The following is a 27,692-nucleotide window of genomic DNA, read 5'->3' as shown; positions in this document are numbered from 1 at the left end:
TTACCAAAAAATAATCCAAATACTCCGGAAAGATATCGTTTATTAAATGTTGAAAAACTGCTGGGGCATTTGTGAGACCAAATGGCATGACGGTATATTCAAAGTGGCCATACCTTGTCCAAAAGGCTGTCTTCCATTCATCACCTTCTTTGATTCTGACTAGGTTGTAAGCACCACGAAGGTCTATTTTTGTAAATATTCTTGCCTTGCCAAGGCGCTCAAGAAGCTCTTGGATCAAGGGAAGGGGATAGCGATTCTTGACGGTGATCTTGTTCAGGCCCCTATAATCCACGCACATCCGGAGAGTTCCGTCCTTTTTTACAAAGAGTATTGGAGCTTCTGCTAGGGACTTTGAATGCCGTATGAACCCCTTAACAAGATTCTCATCAATATTTTTTTATAATTCTACCAATTCATCTTGAGATAGCTTGTATATTGGGCTAAAAGGGGGTTGGATTCCCTCCTGAAGCTCTATAGCACAATCATAGGGTCGATGCTCCGGTAAGAGGTCTGCATTATTCTTCTCAAAAACATCATCGTAATCTTGATATTGACGTGGCAATGCCTCCATGATTTTTGTTATCGACGTGTCGGTTAGTGTTGCAAATATGGAAAGTTGGATACTTTTTGGCTGCACGCGTGAAGACCTTGGCTCCAAGATATATAGGCCTATTATGCCTTCCCTTCTTCTTTTGGACTTTTTGTGGTTCAATTCTCCGAGCCCTCCAATTGATGTCAGGATTATGTAATTCAAGCCACGGTAGCCCAATAACAATTGGATTGCTTGGGCTTTGTATAATATTGAACGCTATTCTTGAAACATGCTCCTTCAATGTTACTTCTATGGGGTGAGTTTCATACCTGACATCCCCTGAAGCGAGGGGACGACCATCAATGACTTCTACAGTTGTTGGATTAGACTTCTCCACAAGTGGTATGCCTTGTTCTTTTGCAAATTCTTTGTCCATGAAGCACGCCGTTGCGCATGAATCTAGTAATGCTTCACAATCCAAGTGCCTACCCGGCATATGGATCTTGACTGGTAGCATAAAACTTGAAGTGGAATCAGCTGGAAGAAAGAGACCTTCTTTTGCTTGTCTTTTGTCCAACTGGTCGGTCTCTATTGGGGTTGGACGTCCATGTTTTCCGAACACGTTGAGGCCATTGCACCATGAACCTTCATCCTTCTCTTCCTTGGACACTGTTGAACAATGTGCCCCTGCTCTCTGCAATACATACATAGGCCATTAATGCGTCGCCTTTGCTTCTCCTCGGATGAGAGAGGTTGAAACCGTGTTGAATCAATTTGCATGGGCTCAATGCTTGATTCATGACCCTGTTGAGGTGTGTAGCCATTATTTGTCACTTCTGTTTGGGGTCGCAATGGTGCCCCAAGACGCCTCTCTTGTCTCCTCTCAAATAGTCGATTATCACATTCTATTGCTTGAGAGATGAACTCGCTTAGTGTGTGAACCTTTGGCATAGTCAATAAAAGATCTTTTACGTCGTCCTTTAATCCCCACCGAAATTGGCTAATGAAATATTCCTCATGCCAAGTCAAATCACAAGTGAGCTGTTGAAATTCGGATGCATAGACGGATGCAGGTCTTGATCCGTGGCAGAGATTTCTAAGTTTGGTTTCAGCAACCCTTGCTCTATCAGTATCCAAAGGTTGCGGAGAACTCCGTCCACAGTCATAAAGGAGAGGAGATTCTTTTTCAAGTAAGGGAGCAAACCAAGAGAGAGCCGTACCCGAGAGGAGGGTCCCAATAAGGCCTACTTGAGAGGCATCATCTGGATAACGCTCTCGTTGCATTCGAATGAAGAGACGCACTTGTTGGAGAAAACCTCTAAACTTTGATCTAGTCCAATCAAATTTTTCAAGCATGCTGACCTTAGGCTCCTTATGTTGTTGAGAATAGCTGGATCTTGCAGCTTGTGCTTGATGTGTGTTTGTCTCTTAAAGCTCTTGAATTTGACGTTGAAGATCTTGCAACGCTGGTCCCAAGATTAGGGGTTGCCCTGCTTGAAGTTGAGCGTTACTCTCGCGAAGTTCTTGTAACTGAGCTTGGATGCTTTGCAATGCGTTGATGACACCTTCCATCGTCGGCTCCATGATGGCTTGAGAAGATTAACAGATGGTAGTCTTGCCAAACTGTTATGAGCGCGCATTGAGCTAGAAGAGAGCAAGAGGATGCGCTCACAATGTACAAGAACTTTGGACTTGATGATAAGATTAATCTTGATTAGAAGACTTAATACTTTATTAAGAGAGCTAGATACAAGACTTGGATTACATGACTCGAGTACAAGACAAGGCTTGATTGCAAGGACAAGACTTGAACATAAAACAAGAACTAGAAGAGGGGTTTCCTCATAGGAGCCTCACAACTGGTGTTGGCAAGACTGAGGGGCTTGTGGCCCAAGACCCCTATTTATACTAGTTCTTGAGGAGGTTAGAACTTTCTAGGTTCTTCTTGAGGAGGTTAGAATCTTCTAGAACCTTCTTGATCCTTCTAGTTCTTCTAGAACTTTCTAGAGCTTTCCAAAAACTTCTAGATTCTTTCGGAATTTTCTCCAAGCTTCTAGAAACTTCTAGAATCTCCTTGATACTTTTAGAACCTTCTAGAATCTTAGAGCCTCAGTAGTTGCCAAGGCGGCCGACATTCCCTCAGTTCGAGTTCTGGTTAGGGACTCTCAGACTCTCCCGAAGGTCATCCTACTTTCTCGGGTGAGTGGGGGTTGGTTTAGACAACGTGGAGTATGCGGGCCTTCCGAATCAGTGCTTCATTTGTCGACAGATGGGCCATCTTGTGAAGGCGTGTCCATGGCCCCGACCTACACCACAGGCCTAGCCGCAGCCTTCAGGGGTTGGCCAGCAGCCATCGGCAGAGACACAGAGCACACAGGTAGAGCCACCCTCCGAGCCTGGGGCTCCAGTTGAGGAGGGATGGCAGCAGGTTCGTGGTCGACGACGGTAGGGGCCACAGCGACAGCCTGGCACTCAGCATGGTCCTTAGGCGCCTGCCCAGCAGCAGTGGGTTCCCACGGGAAACCGATTCGGTCCCCTTGAGCAGGACGAGGTCCCTGCTCCAGTCTCCACCTCAGCTTCATCCTTGACAGCCCCCCCTTCCCCGAGTTCCCCCACTCCTCCTTAGCCCCCCCCCCTCCCCTCACCCCGCCTCCTGCTCCCGCCGCCTCTCCTCCTCGTCCTTCTACCTTTGCCGACCCCGCTGCTCCTACACCCCCTCCTCTCGCTCCAGTCCCACAGTCGACCCAAGGGGTAGGGCCATCCTTGCCTACTAGGAGATCTCTTGGCAGCGCCTTTGCCATGAGTCGCTTGGCGAGAGAGGGACAACCTTTCTTGCGACCCCCTCTTCTGGTACAGACGTCTCCCTTTGCAACAGTCCCTCGTTGTCTGACGAGCTTCGACATTCGGTGCCGATGGAACTTCTTTGCCTACGACTTCACACGCTTTCTTGGCGACGTCTCATCAGACTTTGAGGCAGCCTGCTTCAGGGTTCATGTTCTGTTCCTTGCAGCTAGGGGGGTAGAGGCCTTGGACTAAGCGGTTGGCTTCTCTTTTCCCCTTTGCGGCAGGGACCAGACTAAGTGGACTCTTGACTCAGTGTTGGAGTGGCTACAGACAGAGGCCCTAGAGTTCTCTCACCACATGGGAGACCCAGGAGTTACAGACATGCTTTAGACTCTTTGGCCATTGGCCAAGTTTGCTGTGACCCCTCCAGATGCAGCAGGATGTAGATACATTGTGGTTCATTTCTTTGCTAATACGCAGTGCCCGCCATGCTATGTACAATTCATGAGGACTCCTGGATAGAGGAGGTTGCTTTACGCACGGCTCGGTCTACGTGGGCTTGGGCCAGGCACTCTTTGCAGTCACGCCTATCTAGAGGACGCTCGGATGCGGATTACTCCCCATCCAAGCGAGCCTCGAAGATAGCACGTTTAGCTGCTGCGGTAGCATCTATTCTCTCTTGCTCTCCATGAGGATCGTCTCATGGAACATGTAGGGATTAGGTGGGCCCCAGTTTTAGCGTCAGAGGGGCCGAGTGCATTAGGAGCTTCAACGATGCCTTGTGGGAGGAGAGATTGATCTACTTATGCTACATGAGCATCATCTGTGTGAGAGCCGCATTAGACGATGTGGTCAGCTTTTGCGTGGGCGATATGATATTTTTTGGTCAGCTGCTTTTGGACCTGGATGCATCCAGGGTGGGGTATGTATGACTATTGCGGATTCTTTGCAGTAGGCCATTGTGGGCAGAGGGATTATTGTGCCAGGCAGGGCTCAGTGGATCACTATGCAGGTTCAGGGTTGCCTTGTGGGCTTTCTGAACATCTATGCGCCCAATGTGGCGAGTGCATGTGCGGAGTTTTGGTCACAGATTGTTGAGTCTCTGCCGCAGGGGGTAACTTCAACATGTTGAAGGACCCCTTTGACAGGATTGGTGGTAGCCATGCTACTGTGCATGGAGTTGAGCTGGCAGCTTGGGAGAGGTCTTGTATGACTTTGAGGGTTTCGGATGTGTGGCATCATTCTAGCTTTGTGAGGCCCCCAGACAGCCTGGCCTTCTCCCGTTTGGACCGCAGAGTGGGAGGAGTGAATTTATCGCGGGATAGAGTCGCTTCTACACTAGTGACCACTTCTGTGACTTGGGTGGGACAGTTGGCATTCTGACAGGGATTTCCTTCTCGGACCATGCACCAGTGATCCTCACAGTGGCAGATAGGCACAGGAGGGGGAGCACGATGCTTCGCATCCCTGAGAGGGTCTTCTTGGACTCTACAATCAGAGAGCGTATGGAGGCTCTTTGGACAGAGAACCTAGACATTCAGGATTCTCCTGCTGACAGAGTGGCCTCAGGACTAGCTCAGCTTAGTCGTTTCTTTCTCCAGGAGTCTTTGGCTCGCCTGGCTGCAGCGAGAGAGGAGCAACGTCTTCGACGTGGCGTTGCTTCCTTGCAGAGGATACAAAAACAGCATCCAGATAGTCCTTGGTTCGAGGAGCAGTTACAGCAGGCTCGCCAGAAGCTTATTAGCACAGAGGAGCGGCGCCATGAGTTTGCTTTCCATCGACAGGTATCTCAGCGGACGCAGGTGGGTGACAGAATGAGTGGTGCTTTTCTTTGAGGCAGTGGGACCTCGGCATACGCATGCCAAGGTCAGTCAATTGAGGAGGCCCGACGGGTTAGTTGCTTCTGAGCCAGAGGACATGCGTGCATTTGCTACTGACTTTTACCGTGAGTTACTGTTTGCAGAGCCCCAGTCAGAGCGTCAGGATGCATGCAGAGACCAGGTGTGGGCACAGATGCCTTGTCTTGTGACTGAGGAGATGCGTCAGAGGCTTGAGCTGCCACTTCAGCTTGAGGAGTTAGTTGCACACGGCTCTTAGTGCACTCTCCCGTGGTAGGTGTCGAGGTGAGGATGGCTTGACTCCCAGTTTTTCCTTGGAGTACTGGGACTTGCTTGGCCCAGATCTTTGTAGTGCTTTTCAGTACATCTTGCACACAAGAGAGATGCCTGACAGCATGAGTGAGGGCGTGATCTACCTCATTCCCAAGGAGGGTGGCTCCTTGGATGAGATTCGACAGTGGCGCCCCATCACCATCCTCAACTCAGCCTACAAAATTCTTGCCAAGGCTCTGAGTTTGAGGATTCAGCCGCCTCTAGAGAGCCTTATACATGGGACTCAGACAGGTTTAGTCAAGGAGCGTAGTATCCTTGACAACATCTTTACTTTTTGAGAGGCTTGAGCCCTAGCACGGCTCCGTGGTGAGGATTTGGTGATTCTTTCTTCTTGATCTTGAGAAGGCCTACAACAGAGTTGACTAGGACTTTCTCGAGAGCACTCTACGCAAGATGGGCTTCTCAGATGGTTGGATCATAGGGGTGTCAGCTTTGTACAGACGGGCACACAGTCAGGTACTTTTGTCAGGAGGTAGAGATGATCGTTTCATGCTCACACGTTCGGTCAGACATGGCTGCCCTCTTGCCCCCTTCCTCTTTCTGTTCTATGCTGAGGCGATGAGCAGGTTTTTGGTGTCGCAGCAGGTTGGTTTACGTGGCTTAGCGCTTACTATTCGGGGAGATGAGCTACTGGACGTTGAATTTGCAGACGACTCAGCATTGTACTTGGATGGCTAAGAGGCCAACCTTCATAGGTGTAAGCAGGCTCTAGAGACCTTTTGTTGTGCATCTGGCGCACTGATCAACTGGAGAAAGACAGTGGCTTTCTCGATTGGTAGCGGTCCTTTACCCGATTGGATGTCAGGTGGGGGTTTCAGGTGGAATCCCCCAGGGACTGCAATTCTCGATAGTTGGGCTGTCAGGTTGGTTTGGACTTGTCTCTCGAGCAGTAGATTGCTCCCCTCCTCCTGTCTATCCGGAGGAAGTTGTTGCATTGGAGCTCCGCACGACTTTCTCTGGCAGGCAGAGTTGTAGTGGCCAACCAGGTGTTGTTGGCTACTATGTGGTACATCACTTCTTGTTGGGTAGAGAGGCTAGTCAGGAACTTCCTTTGGTCAGGGCGTGACACTCAGATAGCCCGGGCCAAAGTGGCTTGGCAGGTCATCACGCTTCCTTGTTCTCAAGGAGGGCTTGGGATCATAGACCCATCACAGCAGAGAAGAGCCCTTCTTGGGAAGTTCATCGTCAGAGGACTTCTTCGAGGTGAGGAGCCCTGGAAGGAGGACTTGCTACAGCGGCTTCGTGCTAGGGTGCCTGAGGCTAGAGGCCCATGGTGACCTTCGACCAGATGGATCTTCACAGATATGCGCAGAGTTGGCTTGAGCAAGAGACTGGAGGAGCGCTTCGCTGTGAGTTTGCTTCGATCTTGGGAGCATTCTCGGCGAGGCGTGGAGCAGTGTCAGCCTACGGAGGAGCGCCTGAGACAGCCCCTTGTTTGGAACCCCATGGTTAGCACTCAGAGAGGCCACTTGGTTGGTAGTCGGCCTCATGTTTCCTTGGGTCCCATGGCAGCGGGTCTAGCACGCTCTTTAGGTGACTGGTTACAGTTTTCAGGCTTGTCAGAGGAGCTGCAGTGCTTTCAGCTACAGGGCATGAGAGAGGTGCAAAGCATGTGCCAGGACATCTCAGAGGCCGTACTAGCTGAGTGGCTCACACCTCTCCTCCCTGTTTTTTGAGGTACAAGGTGAGGGATGCTTATAGCGAGTTGCAGTAGAGGCCTCGCAGGTGGCAGAGTGCTGTTTTCAGAGGATCCGAGTGGTGGGCAGGTGTGGGAGGACTTGTGTCATACATCCTGACCCAGCAGCTCTTAAGACTGGACACTGGAGACTGTGGGCTTGGGAGAGCTGTCCACTGGCACGAGTACAATGGGGTCCTGGAGAGTGGCTTTGGAGGGACCCTTTCTCGTCTGCAGATCACCCAGGTGTCCCTTTCTTTCAGTACACTGTTCAACTGGGACGTCACATACTGGTAGCACAAAGAGAGGCTCGCCCTGTTGCTGCAACACCTCATTGGCAGGAGGGTCTCACAGGTGAGTTCTTGGAAGCTTTTTGGGAGAGGTTGTGGGACTCCAGACAGCCGAGGCGAGTCAGTTTGTTTCAGTGGTTGGTTGCACACAGAGCTATAGCAGTTGGGAGCTGGCTTGTACATAGTGGTCTCTCGGTCGCATGTGCAGCTTGTGACCATCTTGTGGAGAGTCAGCGTCATTGTCTTTGGAACTGTTCTTTGGCACAGCAAGTGTGGCTTCGTGTTCTTGGGCTGATGCCTGCTCTTTCCACGGCTCGGCAGTACACTTGGGGTGCAGTTGCTTGGTCCACTCTCACGGGCCCGGCACTTGAGTTTGAGCTATCTTCCACCAGCAGGATAATAGTGATGCAGGGGGGGCGACCTACACTCCAGCCTGCCACAGAGCTTACTCCACAGGAGTGGTGCAGTGAGTTAAGAGGAGTGTTGGGAGCTCATCAGTGGCCTGACACTCTAGTTCATCTGGCGGGCCCGTTGCTTCCGCATCTATGAGGCTCGCCCTGTACCACCAGGAGAGATTGTTCGCGATCTTTGGCTAGAGCTTATCCACACTCTCAGAGGACAACTCGAGAGACTCCAGGGCAGCTCCGACCGCACGCAGGAGCGCGGAGAGGCTTTCCTTCGACTCTGGCGTCGTGGGCCTTTTTTCACCATGGTCGAGGGTGTACTCAGATGGCACTACCGTCCACCTGTGTGGCTTTTCCCTCCTCCCATTTCTTGATTTAGCCTCATTGTACATATGCTGTTTTTCATTGGGAGAGTTTCCCCATCATGGTTGTTGTAGCCCTCCCTTGAAGAGGTGAAGGTAGCCCTATGGGCAGTTTCATTAACCAATAGAAGGATTTTTTTCTCGGAAAAACAAAAAAAAGTAAGACACAATCTCTGTTTTACTGTTGGTTTGTTCCGAGTCAAGGGGTATGTCCATTATGGGACTTCGACCTAGGTTCTTGGGAGTCGATTTCTTGCGCTTTGGTGTTGACTTCTTTTGCACTGGAGGTGATGTTACATCTGCCCACAGCCTTATCCAATGCCTCACCTTTTTTGAGCACCCTTGGGGATGCTTTGGCTTTTTCGGAGTTAGTTGTTGCCTAGGTGATTTGACTGGACTACACTTCGCAGTCAAGATGTCTGCAATTTTTCCTTGTACTTCATCCCCTAAGGCAGACTCTACTTCATGGGCTGGTTGCATCCTCGGGGTAATTGGCTCATCCTTCCTTGTGGAGTGCATCATCTTGTTTGAGCAAGCTTGGGAGGCTGTGTCACCAGCGTGTGACTACTATCTATCCTTTTTGTTGATTTCTTTCTTATTATCTATTTACTTTCACTTTTTGGAAACACCCCTCGAGAAATCTAACTGCCCTGCATTGCATAGTTAGTGTGGAACTGTCCAGAGGGAGTCCAGGCCTGAGGGCAAGAGAGCACTAAGGTTGGACAAGGACTATGGTTAGCCAAGTGGGGTCATTGACTAGCCAAAGTGGAATCCTTTGCTACAGAGGCTACATTTCAGTTCTGGATGTGGCCGCAGTGTACAAAGAGGGTTGGATGACCTAGAAAGATACAATGGCAGCATCTCCTAAAATTTAGGGAACTGCTATTTTGGGACCTGAAAATGTGTTGACGTCATTACCTCCGGAATGACAAGGGGAACATTTTCTTACTCTTCCGTGAAGTCAACTGGGCAACCGGTTGGGATATTTTTAGACGGCAACCCCGAAACGGGAAAATGCTTATAAATGTGCCAAGTGGCACCTTCTGGTGCACTTGCCTCATGCAACAAGAAGTGGCGCTGAATTTAGGAGGGGGAGAGCCTCATTTTCAGATTTGTCACAGGTTAAGAGCTATGGAGTGCTTGCTTTCCCTCTTATGCACAGTGCGGTGCCAGGAGTGATGCCCTGCACGCTACGCACTGCCCTCTCTCTCCCCTTTGGAAGTATGTTATGCCCCTCTAGTGGGCTCTTCATTTGACCAATGTACAGTTGTGTGGGTTCATGCGCGATTGCCGAGGCAAGAGCCTCTTGCACAGGTACTGGATTAGCTAGCGGCTAATCCCCCCGCAGGTACAGGTGAATTCGGAGAGGTTTCACGCCAGAAATCTCGTCCGATTCAAAGGGCAAGTAGCCCTACAGGTGCGGGAGCTCGAGGACTTGCTACGGATGCGACCGGCACGCGAAACGGAGCCCGAAACAGTAAATTACAGCCTGCTGTGTATTTTTGCAGGTTTAGGGTTTTGGCCCTATACGGACCCTAATACCCCCAGGAGGTTCGGGGACGCAAGGGGACCGTTGTACCGGTTATCTGGCGCATTTTCAGGGCTGAAAACAGAGAATTCAGCGTGCTGCAGATTCTCGCCAGGTTTTGCAAAGTGCCCGTATGCGTCGGGAAAGTCAGTCAATGCGTGGGAATACTGACTGTGAAGGGTCCTAGTACAGTTATGTTGCCGAAATCAGGCCGGAACAGTTGAAATTCAGCCAAGTTTGTGCGGGGCAGCTTGTAGGGATCCACAACATTTATTCCCTCTTTTAAAGAATAAAGAAATACCGAAAGGGGCGCCTAAGTTAGGGGCCAATCTGGTGTCGGTCTTCTCATACAGGTGCATTCTAGCATCTGTATCCCATTCCCCTCTCTTGTGTCACTATAGCGCAGGTATAATAGACGACTAATAATGGGTGAAAGCTAAATCAAGGTTTGAAGTAAAGTCTACCGCCCTTTTTGGATTGAACAGGCCGGTTTCATGGTTCCATCGACGGGATTAAATCACTTTTTCCCATAGAAGTGAGCCTTGGTCAGTTTTGGGCTTGAAGACACAGGGGATCATAGACCAGACACAGGGAATTGCAATTATGGCTGACAGACCAGATGATGTGACTGAAGAGGTTTCCTCTTCACAGGGTCAACAGACACATGAAGTGGGTGAGTCCTCAAGACCACCACAGACAGATGACGATATATTCAGGACCCAGTTGGCTACTGTTGTGGCTATGTTCACACAAGTAATGCAGAACCCGAGGTTTTTAGCCTTTCTGCAACCTCTTGTTCCGTCTCAGCAAGTTGGGTCACTGGATCATATTCAAAAGCCTGTTAAGGCTCGAGCACAGGTGATTCATACCGCACAGTCAATGGAAACACCTGTACACTTCACGGAGAACATGCAGTCTCCACAACCTATGCCTAAGGTGCAAGAACAGGTGGCTGAGATGCCAGTCTTTCAAGCTGTACCAGTTCAGCCCGCCACCTTTCAGCAGCCTATAGCTGGTTCTAATGGGCAGGGAAGCAACCTACAGGCTATGCAACAGGTCTTCCCACCACCTTCAGTACACCCTGGCTATTTTGGAGGTGGATCAGTATTCCAGAGCATGGCTAGTCATGCACCTGGAAATCAGTTTTACACGCCAGGAACAGTGTTCGGGGGTGCTCAAACGATGATGCCTAACCCCATGTACAGTGTCATGGGTATGCAACCAGGGTTTCAGAGCACTCAGGGCCAATTTGGGATGCCACAGGCAAATTTTGGTATGGCTGGAATTACAAATCAGCAGCCAAATATGGCATTTCCAGGTCAAGTTAATAGCGGCCAAGGAACACAGATGAACCCTAATAGTGTTCCCATGTTTCAGTCACCTCCATATGACAATTTAACGCCGCTGGAGAGGCCAACTCCGTACAAAGAAGGTGGCAAAGGTGTGTCATTCACGACCTTTACAGGGTTTGATGACAGGAAGAAGGCTCTCTCATTCCTCCAGCAGTTTGACAAGGCCTATGCAGGGGGAAACTTTACAGAGGCTTCAAAGGTCCGCAAGGCAGCCACTTTCTTGAAAGGGAATGCGGGACAATGGTGGACAACTTTATTGCTTCAAGGGCAAGCTCCGTCCACATGGATTTACTTCAAGCAGATTTTTGCAGCAGCATGGTTATCTGATGATTTCGAAGCAGATGTCATGACAGAATGGCACTAGCTAAATGCTGCCACTTGCAGAAATTTGGATGATTACAATCGGAAGTTTTGGAAAGCTCTACTTTCAGTAACTTCCTATAGGTTTGTGCCATTGACAGAACAGATTGAAAAATACTGTTGTGGCCTACCCAAAGGATTGAGAAAATACTGCACGAAGACAAAAGTCACTACTTTGACGCAGCTCATCGAGGTAGCAAACACTGGCAATGGTTTGCTCAAGGGACAAGATTGTGAATTTAACACTGGCGTCAAGGCAGGATCAGGCAAGAAAAATTCAGCCAAGAAGCACGTTCCTAATGAGGCTCCTAAAGGGACTCAGGAGTCAGCCAACGCAGGGAAAGACAAAGCTACGGCTGAATGAGAAAAAGGACCAGCAAAGAAATGGAAAAGACGTTTTCCTCGCAAGTCAGAAGAGCAAAAGAAGGTCCTGAGGACAGAGAACAAATGCTTTATATGTGAGCAGCCTGGCCACATTGCTTACAATTGTCCTACAAAGAAAAGGCCAGCTGATTCTGATGACAAGGAAGACAAGAAAGGAAAGAAGCCCATGGCTGGTCTAGTGCCAGATATGGTGGGCGACAAGCCAAATTCAAATGCAAGTGAGCTTTGCAGAGCATGGGGAAAGGTCAGGGATCAAACAGTGCTTATCTTCTTTGATCCAGGTGCCAAAGCCAACTTTATTTCCCTAGAATTGGCTTCAAAGTTGGGAATCAGACCTGAAGAGATGGGGTATACAGCAGAGGCAGGTTTGGCATGTCCTGGCCATACAGAGGCTGTGACACCCATCATTGGAAAGTTGCGTCTACATATCCAGTCCTATGTAGATGCTGAAGAATTTTACATCATGCCACTGGATGGATGTGATGTGTTGTTAGGTATTCCTTGGTTGTTTCGTGTACAGGGAATCATGGATGCCTACAACAAAAAGATCATTGTACAGAGCAGGGGAAAGACTCACATTCTGGATGTAAAGCTTAAAGGGGAGTCTATTCCTACAGTATCAGCTTCTGCTATTACTTCTGTAATGAAAAAGCATCTTTCTGCGTACTTGGTTTTTGCACGTGAAGTGTCAAATTGTGATGAATCAAATTTATCTGTGCTAGATAAAGAAAGGTCAATGTTTTTACAACAGTACAGTGACTGTTTTTCCGATTCATTACCGTCTCAATTACCACCAGAGAGACCCGAGGACCATGCGATAGATTTGGTGCCAGGCAGTAGCCCACCAAATAAGCCTCTGTACAGGGTTAGTGCGGCTCAGCAGAAAGAGATAATGGGCCAAGTACAAGAGTTGTTAGAAAAGGGGCTGATTCAGCCGAGTTCATCTCCATTCTGTTCTCCAGTGTTATTGGTGCAGAAAAAGGATGGCTCATGGCGTATGTGCATCGACTACCGTGCACCGAACAAGAATACCATCAAGAATAGGTTCCCTATACCTAGAATTGATGATATTATGGACAAATTAGAAGGAGCAGCTATGTTTAGCAGGATAGATCTAAAGAGTGGGTACCATCAGATCCGCATTAGATCAGAGGATGCGCACAAGACTGCTTTTAGAACGACGTTTGGCCTTTACGAATTTTTAGTGATGCCCTTTGGTCTCACAAATGCTCCTGCTACGTTCAATAGGATGATGGACAGAATTTTCCGTCCACACCAGCAGTTTGTTGGTACATTCTTTGATGACATGATAGTCTACTCGAAGAATGAAGAGGAGCATAGGCATCACTTGGCCATTGTGTTCAAAGAGCTACGCAGTCATAGGTTGCTCATCAATGCAAAGAAAAGTGAGTCTTTTCTGGAAGAGATTCACTTTTTGGGACACATTGTCCCAAAGGATGGTGTCAGAATGGATCCTGCAAAAGTTGAAGCAATCAAGTCATGGCCAAATTTGAAGACGGTGCATGATGTCCGAAGCTTTTTGGGACTATGCTCCTATTACAGAAGGTTTATCCGAAATTTCGCTGAGATTGCTTCACCTTTACATGCTCTTCAAAAGAAGGCAGTCACCTTTAGATGGACACAAAAAGAGATTTCAGCTTTTAATCTCTTAAAGGAAAAGATGACTTCAGATCTAGTCATTGTGTTGCCAGATCTTAGGAAGTCATTTGTGGTCCAGTGTGATGCCTGCGGTAGTAGCATTGGTGCAGTGCTAATGCAAGATGACAGGGTAGTAGCCTATGAGAGTAGAATTTTGCAAGGGCCAGAGATGACCATGCAGGTCTATGAGAAAGAGCTACTGGCTGTGATTCATGCGCTCTTAAGTTGGAAACACTACCTGCTAGGTGCAGACTTTGTTGTCCAAACCGATCATCAGACCTTTCGATACTTCTTGACACAAACAAAGTTATCTGAGAAGCATATGCGATGGGCAAATATCTTGTCCATGTTCCATTTTCAGATTGTGCATGTGGAAGGCAAGAAGAATGTTGTGGCTGATGCCTTGTCAAGGAAGCCACAAATTTCAGCTGTGTCGATTCCTTATCATCATGAACTTGATGATATGAGAGAACAATATGCAAATGATGAAGATTTTGTAAGGGTCTTCGAGCAGCTAATGGATGGACAACGTCATGAACACTATCTTCTCAAAGATGGGTTCATGATGATACATGGCAGATTGTGTGTCACAAAGCCATTGCGACGCAAAGTTATGGAAGAGAGTCATGTTCCACCGTATGCAGGGCATCGTGGTATCGATGTTACAGTTAAAGCGGTTGAGACATTCTTCTATTGGCCTACATTGAGAAGGGATGTGGATGCCTTTGTGCGAGAATGCCTAATATGCCAAAAGGTCAAGTTTGACAGGCAAAAGGCACCAGGGTTATTGCAACCACTACCTATTCCAAATAAACCATGGGAAAGTATTGCTATGGATTTTATCTTTGATCTTCCGAGAACGCAAACAGGAAACGATGGTATTTGGACCATTATTTGCAGATTCAGCAAACAGGCTCATTTTATTCCTGTCAGGAAGAAGATAAAACCAGATCAAATGGCACGCTTGTTTATGAGCAATATTTTCAAGTATCATGGCATGCCACAGTCGATTGTTAGCGACCGTGATCCACGCATGACAAGTTTGTTCTGGAGAGGCTTGTTTGAGAATATGGGCACAACGCTCCAATTCTCTTCGTCATTTCATCCTCAAACAGATGGACAGTCAGAAGAGGCAAATTCTACTGTCCTAGATCTGCTGAAGTGTTATGTGTCAGAGCATAAAGGAAAGTGGGAGCAGTATTTGCCATTGGTGGAGTATGCATACAATAATACAGTGCATTCATCAACTGGCAAGGCACCCTTTGAGATAGTTGAAGGTGGCAAGAAAGTTCCTCCCAAACTGCATACAAAGGACAAGATATTTGAAGCAGATAAGTATGTTCAGGGCATGGATGAAATGTACAAGAAGGTCAAAGTGGCCTTAGAAAGGACTCAGGCAAAGCAAAAGAAAGCAGCTGATCATCACCGTTGTGAAGTGGTATATTCACTTGGTGATTGGGTGCTTTTACGCTTTGAAAAGGCAAGGTTAAAGAAGATGAAGGGCAAGGAAAGACTGTTTCTAAAGCTCAGCATGCGTTACTATGGGCCTTTTCAAGTATGCAACATAATCAGTGATGTTGCATATAGGCTGAAATTGCGTGATAGTTGGAAGATTCACAATGCATTTCATGTGAGTCTTCTGAGACCCTATGTGGGTGATGTGCCAGAAGATATGCCAGCTGAAGATCAGCCGGAAGTCAAGGAACTTGACGAGATCTTGCTCCCGGAACAGATTTTGGCACACAAAGAAAGGAAAGTGAAAGGCAAGGTTGCTAGGCGTTACTTGGTAAAGTTCAGAAACTATCCACCAATGGATGCTAAGTGGATGGAAGAAGGTGAACTTGCAGAGTCACCAACTGTGTTATCACTTTACCTTGAAGCCTTCGATTTGCAACCTACCTTGACCCCTTGAGTTTAAAAGCTAAATGGATTGTCAGTGTGACAATGGCTTCTGAAACAAATGATGTACATGGTATTTAAAGTGAGCTCAAATCAAATACGTGTTACATGAATGTTAGAGCTGTACAGATTGTCAGTTTGGCAATTGCTCTTATGGAATGTCCAAAAGTTTGGTTAGTGCTATAGAAGTGAGTATTTCTTGTCAGTTTGTCAAGGATACAGTGATTGCTTCTATTGAAGAGTACATGTGTAACTGCATTCTTAAACTGTCGGTTTGGGTATGCTCGAAAGTGTTACGGGATCCAACGTGTACTATAAGACAGTGGCAAAATGTGCAGCTACCATTTTGTCATTGGAAAGTTAGTGACTCAAAGCAATGGCAGAGTGCGTAGCTACCACTATGTCATTGGGATAGGGTTCACACGCAGGCAATACATGAGTCGACGAGATGTTGAATACACCAGGGTCGACAATGAGCATGTATGTGTCGTATATGTGTCAACAGGTGTTGAATACATCAGTGTTGACAGTAAGCATGTACGACATAGATGCAAACGAGGACGTTTGAGATTTCAAGAGGGGGGTATGTCACCAGCGTGTGACTACTATCTATCCTTTTTGTTGATTTCTTTCTTATTATCTATTTACTTTCACTTTTTGGAAACACCCCTCGGGAAATCTAACTGCCCTGCATTGCATAGCTAGTGTGGAATTGTCCAGAGGGAGTCCAGGCCTGAGGGCAAGAGAGCACTAAGGTTGGACAAGGACTATGGTTAGCCAAGTGGGGTCATTGACTAGCCAAAGTGGAATCCTTTGCTACAGAGGCTACATTTCAGTTCTGGATGTGGCCGCAGTGTACAAAGAGGGTCGGATGACCTAGAAAGATACAATGGCAGCATCTCCTAAAATTTAGGGAACTGCTATTTTGGGACCTGAAAATGTGTTGACGTCATTACCTCCGGAATGACAAGGGGAACATTTTCTTACTCTTCCGTGAAGTCAACTGGGCAACCGGTTGGGATATTTTTAGACGGCAACCCCGAAACGGGAAAATGCTTATAAATGTGCCAAGTGGCACCTTCTGGTGCACTTGCCTCATGCAACAAGAAGTGGCGCTGAATTTAGGAGGGGGAGAGCCTCATTTTCAGATTTGTCACAGGTTAAGAGCTATGGAGTGCTTGCTTTCCCTCTTATGCACAGTGCGGTGCCAGGAGTGATGCCCTGCACGCTACGCACTGCCCTCTCTCTCCCCTTTGGCAGTATGTTATGCCCCTCTAGTGGGCTCTTCATTTGACCAATGTACAGTTGTGTGGGTTCATGCGCGATTGCCGAGGCAAGAGCCTCTTGCACAGGTACTGGATTAGCTAGCGGCTAATCCCACCGCAGGTACAGGTGAATTCGGAGAGGTTTCACGCCAAAAATCTCGTCCGATTCAAAGGGCAAGTAGCCCTACAGGTGTGGGAGCTCGAGGACTTGCTACGGATGCGACCGGCACGCGAAACGGAGCCCGAAACAGAGCCCGAAACAGTAAATTACAGCCTGCTGTGTATTTTTGCAGGTTTAGGGTTTTGGCCCTAAACGGACCCTAATACCCCCAGGAGGTTCGGGGACGCAAGGGGACCGCTGTACCAGTGATCTGGCGCATTTTCAGGGCTGAAGACAAAGAATTCAGCGTGCTGCAGATTCTCGCCAGGTTTTGCAAAGTGCCCGTATGCGTCGGGAAAGTCAGTCAATGCGTGGGAATACTGACTGTGAAGGGTCCTAGTACAGTTATGCTGCCGAAATCAGGCCGGAACAGTTGAAATTCAGCCAAGTTTGTGTGGGGCAGCTTGTAGGGATCCACAACATTTATTCCCTCTTTTAAAGAATAAAGAAATACCGAAAGGGGCGCCTAAGCTAGGGGCCAATCTGGTGTCGGTCTTCTCATACAGGTGCATTCTAGCATCTGTATCCCATTCCCCTCTCTTGTGTCACTATAGCGCAGGTATAATAGACGACTAATAATGGGTGAAAGCTAAATCAAGGTTTGAAGTAAAGTCTACCGCCCTTTTTGGATTGAACGCCAGTTTGAGGCTGAGCATGCACTGTGGGTCGAGATCTCTTGCGAGGACAGGCCTTCGCTAAGTGGCCTATCGTCTTGCAAATGAAGCACTGGTTTAGGAGTCCCGAATACTCCACCCTCTGGCGTAACCATCCCCCACTCACCCTAGGTAGAGGGACACCTTCGGGAGAGTATAAGTGTCATGACACAGAATGCGTACTAAAGGCACACCAGCAGTGTTTGCTGCAATTGAAGTTGGCGTGCGCGGGGTCTCCAAGACTGTCTTAATCTCGGTACCAATCATGTAAAGAAGCGGTAAGTACTCTCTTCTTACGCCAGGGAAGCATATCGAAATGGGCATGTCTGCCTCCTTGACAAGAACATCCGATGTTGGATCGAAACCATGGCGCCACTGTTGGAAATGAGCTCTGGCGGCTCGGATGGCCAACCGGCTCATCGAGTTGAACTTGGCAGCCATCTCGGGAGTCTCAAACTCAATCTGACATTATCCTCGCCCGAGAAGCTGGATGTCAATGATCTTCCCCACCTCTGTTAGAAGGTCGCGTACCTCTCCTCAATTGGGACGACTGCCAATAATCTTGCAGATGACAGGGGTGGCCTGAAGGCGCTCCACCTCTGCTACGAGGCTCGCTTTCTCTGCTAGCGACAGAGCGAGTTAGATGGTGGGCTCGGTGGGGTCGGGACGAGGGGGCTTCATCTGAGTCTCCTGTGGCGGAGCACGAGCTTCCATCTGTGTTTGCTGTTGCTGGTGGACGAGGTGCCGACTCAACCTTTGCTGCTACAGAGCCCTTTCTCAGTATGTAGAACTGAAGTAGGACAAGCAGGGTTGACTCGGCGGAAAACAAGAAGGATTGGTGGTGGTTGTGCGGGGGGGTGGCTGCAGGGGGGAAAATGGTAGGGCAAGAGCAGCGCAGCGAGCAAGGACCAGGATCTTCCAGATTAATGCACATTTCTTTAAAAAGTCTTTGAATGATGCAATGACATGGGATACAGCAGTAAAAGTAAAAAGGTTTCGTAAGAAGCAATAACTCAAAGAGTGAAGAATTTGGGAGATTCAATTCTTTTCGAGAATTCTTTCAACATCAGATGTCATTTCTTTAACTGAGGCTCTTATTTTATTTGGGAGGGAATGTCACGTTTGTGGCGTATACTTAATCCATATGTTACTTTCTTGCACTTAATCCTGATGCACGCACAAAGATGAACCAGAGCAGAGACCTCTGTTCTCAAAAGGGTGCGTCTCTTGGCCCAACGGCTACACCTCTTCATTGAATGGTCGCACCCTCACATTGATGCCAGATGGTCATGTCTCTTCAATGACTGGTATCAACTATCGGTCAAAGGATATAACTCTTAGTGTGGAGTCTTGTCTCTTCGTCAACGGCCATGCCTCTTCACATGTGTCTTTTGACCTCTTTTATAAAGAGCCTATTGTACTTAGTTTTGATCATTCATTCATTCAATCAAATCAATTCAACAATTGTTCTCGTCTCTTGAGTCTCAATTTAATCTTAAGTTTTAGTCTTAATTCTAGGATTAGCACCACTAATCCTCACAGATATCCTGTGACTTTGATGATCACAGGCCTCACCCATTATCGACTCACCTCTGTGGAGATTGTATGGCTCATTGTATCCGCCCTCACTCATTCTATCAACCTTCACTCATACCCTACACTGTTCCAGTTAGCTGCTTAGCTCACTTCCAGCAGCTTAGGATTTTACAGTAGTTTTAGTACCTCTTAGTTACCCCTTAGTCTTTTTTGGTACTCAGAAGTTATATCAAATTCACTTTGTAACATTTTGGTCTCGTAGGTCACTTTGGCCTTTTGAAGACGTTAATATATTGTCTCATTTCATTTCATTTCTTTGGAAAATGGAGCTGCATATGGTGTACATGTAGACCTCTAGGGATACTTGTGTGAACTTGTGACCAAGAGGAAGTTCAAGGCTGTAAGGGTGCTCCTCCGCTTCCTTGAAAGAGCCAGCTGATGTATCCTACTTATCTCAAAGCTTTGATCATATCTCAACCAAGGAATCAGACGTAGAAGAACATGTGTGCATCTAGTTTCCCATGTACCCCACAAAGTAATACTGCAAGTTGTGTCAAAGACTAATGCTGCACAGATGGCATCCAAGTCATGGATAGTAGAAGGCAGCATGTCTAATGTGGCCTCTCTATGTCCCAAGTCTGTGAGCACACTGAGCATGTATATTGGATCTGTTCCTAACCCCCTCATACAACAAGTGTGACGTCAGAAACTGCTAAAGTCGAGTGACCTCCCCCCCCCCCCCCCCCCCCCCCAACACTCACACCAAGTCATAAAACCATGATGCAGACCAGCTCGATATAGAAGCATACATACGGCTTTCCTAACGAAAGAAGCATGTGGGCAAAGTGCAAACCGAAAAACAATGTTGCAAGGATTCTTTAATCTCAAAGGTGCATGGCTTAAAAGTTGGATCATGGCCCAGCCCAAGCGCCAACAGAAAGACCCCCATGTGCCAACATGCACATAAAATACGAAATGCGTCTGCTAATGCTGAGGCCCAAAATACGTGACCAAAACTGTGAGAGGAGAGTGTGCGCGAAGTTTTCTGGTCGCTAGAGAACCAGAGTATGGAGTACAATGGTTCTACCATGTGCACAGTGTACTTAAAAAATGACACCGTAACCCTTGGTGTCTGACAAGAAAGCCACTGCCATCTCCTGGATCCCAAGCCAGCCATGAAAAAGGGCAGCCCTCCCATATCCCTAAGCCCTCTTGCCACAGAAAAGCTGACTAGTCTGATAGGCTGCAGATTAGGAAAATGTGGAGGCGGCCCTGACCCCTGAAAACCTTAGCCTGTGCGAAGGCTGAGAAAACCGTGGAACCACGCTGTGCCAAAATGGGATGGGTGTGGCTATCAAAGTACCCATACAGTCATTGTGGATCCATTTCCTCATAAATTGCTGCATCCCAGTCATCTGGGATAGCTGCCTCAAGCTCGGCCATGCAAATGCCATGTGCATTCTTGATCAATGGCAGTCTCTCCCTCCTCCAAGCATCTCGGCTGCTGACAAATAATACCACTCTGCATCTCCCACCAAATGCACACCAAGGATCTCATGAAGGAAGAGCAAGAGCTGTGCACACAGGCGACAATGCATCTTGCTTGCAAGGGAAAGTATTAAGTAGCTTGTGTATGTCGGACATGTGTCTTCTTTTGAAACCAATAAAAGTGCATCTCAACGTGTAGAAGGCTTTTAAGATTCCACATAGGTAAAGGGGACACACACGTGCACACACAACAAACCTCCCCTTGTGGGTTTTGTTGCAGAAAGACGGCGAAAATCTTAAATGGAAAAAGAATTTCTTCTTGTCATAAGTGCTCAATTGCTGACTAGATGTGTTTACAAACATTGACAGGGTTCTGAGCAAAGAAGTCAAGTGTTATGTGTGGAGCTGGTTGCCAACAGATTTTTGCGCAAGGTTTGCTCTTTCATGTCTATTTAAATGATTGAATGTTGTGCTCAAAAATCATGTGTCAGACTTGTGATCAAGCAATTTTGTGTGGCGAAGATGGTTAGAGTTCTCGTAGCAACATCAATACGAGAAGCAGCAGCTGGAGCTTCAAGTGATAGCCTTGTCCGCTTGACCAGAGCATCCTGTAGACGTGCCTCTGCACCTCCTGCTCCAGCATGTGGCCTGTGTCTTTCAGAAGTAGGTTATGAGGATTTTTCTCATTCAAATCTTCTCATAAAGTGAATGCTGATTGACGCAGTCTCAAAGGTTAGGAACAATTGACGAGTTCTGAGATGGGAAGAGATCATACTCAATTATTCAAGAAGTCCTTTGGCAAAAGTTGTTGCAATTGAATCATTTTTGCCCCTCCTCCCTTCACAGAGGAATTAATGTTGTAAAATTAGAAAGCAAGTCATATGAAAGCTGATAGCTACTTCCATTATTTTACCCATGTCAAGCCATATCGTATTTACCTCAACAATTTGTTTTATGCATATTTTTGTCAGAAATCCTCGTCATGATTGAATGGATTGTCTTTGCACAAATTCTAACCACGGAGCTCAAATGGTCTCCGACTCTCTGCCTTGTTTGCACAGATGGTTAGGCATTATTTTCAGAGGTTATGCCGAGTCGTTGCTTGCTTGTCAAGATTAAACCTGCGAGCCTTGGAAAGCTGGGAACTAATGTCATTACCTTTTTACGGGTTCTCCTGTGACTATGCTTTCCTCCCATTTTACATGGTTCATAGTATGGTGTCATTCTGTTATGGGTTCAGAGGGATGATGGCTAGAAAGGTTTCAAATTGCTAATGATTTATTGCGTTCAAAATTTTGATTAACATTTTTCAGACGAAAATACCATGCTTTTGTTTCTATTTCAAATTGTTGATTAGTTTATAAGTCAAACTAGCCTTGGTATTGGTTCAACTTCACCTTCATGGTGTAGCATCCTTCCCTGTAATCAGAGCGACCCCATATGGTGACAGGCGGAAGCCGGGAGCCATGGGCGATCCCTAATTACAGGGGAAGGACACTAGTTGCCCTTTCCTGGCGTTTTGCTGGCTAAGGTGGCACATCGTCATTGGCACTGATTGTTGAACAGCAACCACAAAGTATGTGAATTGGAACCCCACTCTGAAAAATTCCACTTCCATTTGCAAATCTTGAGTTTCCACTCTCCAGAAAGGCTATATCCGCTGCATTCTCTGCGTGGTTCAAATCCCATTATGAGCTGACAATCTTGAAAGAAATTGCTTCGAAGCATTGTCATTGCCGAGTGAAGACTTAGAAGGGAAATTTGAGTAGTACCACAGAGAACCAACATTACAAGCCATATAATACCAAGCTGCCATATCCATTCTTATACCTACCTCTCTCTCTCTCTCTCTCTCTCTCTCTCTCTCTCATGTATCATCACAAATATGCGATTTTGGATAAATGGTACCTTGGTCTCTCTTCTGTAGGCACTTGGCCCTAAAAGCCCAAAAGTTACTTGTTTATCATTATAGTATGTTAAAAGCACTAAAATCATCTAATATCTTTGAACGCAACTAAAACTCATTCCTGTTCAATAAATGATATGCAAAAACACAATTCCTTTCCAATCGTCAGTCTCTTCTTTGTATGTTGCCATGTCATCAACCATGTTAGCACTACCATATAGCCTCCCACAATTTGCAAAGGAAAACCAAGAGTGCTACATGGCTTTTGTACTAAATGGCTTCTTCACTTCTTAGTTCAAGTTGTCATGCGACATACTTTGACATTGAGTTTCATTTGTGCTTGTTCAAGCGATTAGCCATGCGTACATTTTTAAGCAATTTTCTCTACCTAGTGCCCTATCAAAATGGTAAAGCCTTAGAGGCGCGTGTGTGTGCGTGTTGTTTGGGGGGTGGTCCTTTATTCCCTCTCTCTCTCTCTCTCTCTCTCTCTCTCTCTCTCTCTCTCTCTCTCTCTCTCTCAATCAATAAGAAGAGGAAAATGGGTATAACCTTTCTATCGCCCAAGTGTGGTAGATTGGTTATGCCATTTCCCTCTTGAATAACAGGTCTTGAGTTGAACTCTTGTCAGATAAATCTTTGAGGTCTCTTGGGATAGCTTCCTATGACGTTAAAATTCTCTTCTTATTCTTCTTCTTCTTCTTCTTCTCTCTCTCTCTCTCTCTCTCTCTCTCTCTCTCTCTCCCATTTTTGTTATATGCTGATGATATTGTGTTGATCTTTGGCCCAACAGAGGGTATGCAGCGGCAATTGGATGCATTGCACAGTTTTGCAGAGGATAGTGGATTGTCTGTAAACCTTGGTAAAGCCAAGGTTATGGTATTTAACACCACAACCATAGTGGATCAGGAGATCAGCACTAACTTTCACATATGGTCAGGAGATTGTAGAGTATACAAATGCGTACGCTTATGTTGGGGTTGTCTTCACTCGGCCGAGGCTTTCTTTGGGGAGAGCAGTAGAGACTAGATTGACTAGAGCTTTTGCGGCCTTGGAGGCTTGAAGAGGATGTGTTCGCACGTTTAGTTCCGGGAACCTCGGACAAAGTTATGGCTCTTTGATACTTTAGTAGCCTTAGTTATGTTGTATGGGGTGTAGATATGGGGACCTTCTATAGGCCAGGATGGTTGGAGACGTATGGAGAGGCCCTTAGTATCTATGATCTCTCGGCTGATCAGAGCCAAGGCCTCCGTACCCCACGCTATCATTAGAGCAGAGCTAGCTGCCCCTCCTATGGAGATTGAGGCACTTACCAGATCAGTCTCCTTTGTGCACAGCTTGTGGGATACTACTAGAGAAAGATATGCTAGACTGGCCGTTGAGTCTGCCAGACAGTTAGCTCTTCAGGGGGACACTTCATGCTAGTATGCACAGATGACATCATGGTTTCATATGCATGGTTTCACCCATGGACAGGTTGCCCCCTTTCCAATACTCTCTTCAGGCACCCTCGATGTCTGTTACACGGGTGGAGATTACTAGACTCATTCGTCAGGACTTGATCTAGCTGGATACTAGGAGGACATGGAAAGAGCCACCACACGAGTTGGGCACGAAGATGGATTTCTATAGAGAGCATATTCTCCACCTCACAGGAGATGGGTTTGTGATTCGACCCAGCTACATGGACACACATGTCTCATGGTTTGCGGTGTGCCATTGGTCAAATACGCACATCCTCACATCAGCTAGAGATTGAGACAAGTAGATTTAGAGGGATACCAGCAAAAAACAGGATATGCCGCTTATGCGAGTTAGAGCCAGAGACAAAGCTACATTACACAAGTCATTGCACAATGTACTATGAGATACGGGGCCGTTTCCACTGCTTATTCAGAGAGGGTTTCGGTCCTTTCTCTAGGGTCACAGGTTATGAGGATCAGAGATGTCTTGGACTATATCTACTTGAGTTACACAGATATAGAGACACTTAACTGGGGAGAGATAGAGAGAGAAAGTCCCAGAGACACATTACAGATTTCTTTTCACAAGATATGGGAGATCTAGAGGAGCAGCCATCACTGCAGAGCTCAGCCCACACTCATTTGACCACTACCAGGTCACTCTCATCGACCGAGCACTGGAGCGGCCACGATTGAGGAGAGGGGCTACACAACATGGACGAAGACTGTAGCAGAGGATTCGAGCCATACTGTCTCGACATTCAAAGTGAAAATGAGGCTGGATTCTAGTAGTAGTATCTTTGTTCTAGTTCTTATGTACCCAGACATGGTATTAGATTCACCATTTTGTAACAGATTGGTCTCATAGGTCATTTTGGCCTTTTGAAGACGTTAATATGAAATTTCATTTCATTTCATCTCTCTCTCTCTCTCTCTCTCTCTCTCTCTCTCTCTCTCTCTCTCAATATGATGGCATCAAAAGCAAAAAATATCAAATCTTGATTAAAGTAAGAACACGTAAAGGGTGAGTGATGGAGACAAAGGGAAGCCTAATTGATAGAAGGGTGTGATAGCGGAGGTGGAAGGGGTGAGACAATCAATACAGAGTGCTTCTTAAAAAGCCTTAAAAATATGAGGTTGGGGAATATGTTTAAATTTAGAACCAATGCTTTCATATGTTCATTAGTTTTTTAATGCATCCTCGCAAAGAACTGACATATACACGGATAACAAATCATTGTTCACAAATGAGAAAGAAAAATATTATCATTGCAATTTAAAAAAAATCGGTCCACTCAACGTACGGTACACTCTACATGGGATGCTCATGACCTAAGGTCCAACATAATTAATACTCTATCCTAGCCACCAAGGAGTACATCTAAGGAATAGATTCTAATAAGCCATTCATTGATACCATAAGGGACATGTGAAAAGTGATAGTTTATAGGTTGTTGCGTACTTAACTCTTGCACAATGACTTGAGCATGTGTGTGCTCATCATTGATATCTAGTTCTATGTGGTAGTAGCCTATGACATATGACACTTCTAAAACAATGTGCCTTGTACAATGCCATAATGGAAGCCAAAGAAAAGATATATGCCATTTATGTTTTAAAGAGAACAATATATTTTATTCCATATTAATTCAACCTATACATATTGAAGGACCTCAAAGTCCTTGATAATATCGTCTATGTCCTTTGCAAATATAGGACCCTTCCATAACGGAGAATCTAGAAACGACCATAAATTTTGAAAATAAATATCAATTTAAGTAGTTTAAGTTAAGTCCCAAAAGCACTTGATACACACCTTGAATGTAAGCATGTGCATCATTGTGCATGTTGAAAATTATAGAGAATTGTGCCATTATTTTTGTTGTCTGGAAACAAAGATTTAAAAAATTGTGTGTGTGTGTGTGTGTGTGTGTGTGTGTGAGAGAGAGAGAGGGAGAGAGAGAGAGAGAGAGAGAGAGAGAGAGAGGGATGACACATCTACAAAGTGTTTCACAAATAGAGATGCATTAAAAAGATAAAGCGCACCCAAATGCAATGCAAGAAATATAATAAAAAAGAGTTATCATTTAAATCATAGCCTCCTAGAGACCGCATTAGGGACTCTATATGTCTAGAGAGCCTAGGCCTATGTTATGTACATTCTGGCGTATACAAGGAGGTGTATCAACTTGAATCTATATGTCTAGAGGGGCCTAGGCCTATGTTATGTACATTCAAGCATATACAAGGAGGTGTATCAACTTGACTAACTACAATCAATGTGGTATCTTACAATCATGAGCAACCCCCACATGTAGTGCATTGATTGGCCTCTTGTCACCCACATACCAAATATGAATCAAATTTAAAGGATCTCTCGATCTAGGAAAATGATAACATGGTAGCATTTGAGAACTTCTAAAGGCATCTCCGTCTACATTTAGTGACCTAACCAACGTTGCAAGATGCACTGCATCGAGGATCCATCTATGGCCAATATTATGACATAAGAGGTTAGAGGGATTAAATCAAATATGGTGTATCACATTATGGTCTTACCATTGATTTGTGTTGAAGGGAAGGCTTGTGTATTGTGTGACATACCCCTAGTGTGATTTGGGGGGAGGATTGTGTGTGAGTACAATAAAACCCAAAAAGGGAGTTTTGTTAGGCTACATGCCTTTACCATACAAAAACCAACGGTAATCAATCAGGATGCAATCTTGAAATGCCAAGCTCTAGATTCTTGCTTCAACTCTTATATTTCTTCCTTGACATACATACGTACTTAAGATGTCTCACATCCTCATATCCCTATGGATGCTTCATATACACCAACCAGGCTTCCTACTACACCAAAATGGGAAATCTTCACAAATCCAAACCTTTGGGTTCTTGAACGCGAATGCACTCTAACTCTAGAATGGAGATAAATGCACCCAAAAGTGAAATTTAGCTACAGAATCATAGTCCAAAGGGTTACACAGAATCCGCAGCAGTATCTCCCACATAAATTTCCAAAATCAGAGATCATTATCAACGCCTCTCGAAAATCCTTGGGTTGACTATAGTACCAACACAAAGGTGAGGAAAATCAAGAAAGCCTTGCCCTCAACCGCTTCTTTTGATGCTCCTACTTGCCACTCATATATCTCTAGCCACAACCAATTTATGATATTATTTAAAGAAAATTTTGAGCTCTTGCAAGCGCGCATTGACACACACACACACACACACACACACACACACACACACACACACACACACACACACACACACACACACACACACACACAATAGAGCACACCATGGAGATGGAGGCACATAACTGCCTCTTCTTCTTCACTACTCAAAATGGTGATAAGTTCGCTCTACAAAATATAAGTGGAAATTATGGCGTAATAAGAACTAATAAAGAAGAGAAACAAAATCTAATGTGTCATGACCAAGCCTCCTCGCTATTTACTTGATAAAGAAGAGAAACAAAATCTAACGTGTCATGACCAAGCCTCCTCACCTATGGCTTGGGGTGATACAAAGAAGTTGAGCATTGTTCATGAACACTTTTCCAAGGTACTTCCTAATCCTTCCTCAAGTTTTGAGGCTCTTGCACACAGAACATGACCTTGCAAATTTCCTATTTGCAAGGTCATGTTCCATCTACGCTTAATATGGAATCACCGAACTTGCAAATGTCCTATTTGCAAGTTCGTGTTCTAGCACGTTCCCTCTATGCTTCATATGGAATTTACATAGATTCCAGCATATGCTAAGCTCGAGGCTCTTGGTCGTAAAGATATGAATAGATCCCATCGTCTCGTGGA

At 46.2% G+C, this 27,692-nt stretch overlaps 1 protein-coding gene across 1 annotated transcript in view; it reads left to right on the top strand.

The window, feature by feature from the left end:
• LOC147441131 (Pseudouridine synthase family protein) overlaps positions 1-21,461 on the top strand; it is a 152,213-nt gene extending 130,752 nt beyond the window's left edge. The window contains exons 8-9 of the mRNA XM_086482848.1: positions 20,872-20,934; positions 21,025-21,461. Of these exons, the coding sequence (XP_086338974.1) occupies positions 20,872-20,934; positions 21,025-21,210 (249 nt within the window). The 3' untranslated portion in view covers positions 21,211-21,461. The remainder of the gene's footprint in view (positions 1-20,871; positions 20,935-21,024) is intronic.
• Positions 21,462-27,692: the final 6,231 nt, after the last annotated feature.

This window comes from Adiantum capillus-veneris, chromosome 15, assembly GCF_014529385.1.
Source record: "Adiantum capillus-veneris isolate H3 chromosome 15, ASM1452938v2, whole genome shotgun sequence".
Lineage (NCBI taxonomy): Eukaryota > Viridiplantae > Streptophyta > Polypodiopsida > Polypodiales > Pteridaceae > Adiantum > Adiantum capillus-veneris.
This window is presented reverse-complemented; position numbering and strand designations above follow the sequence as displayed.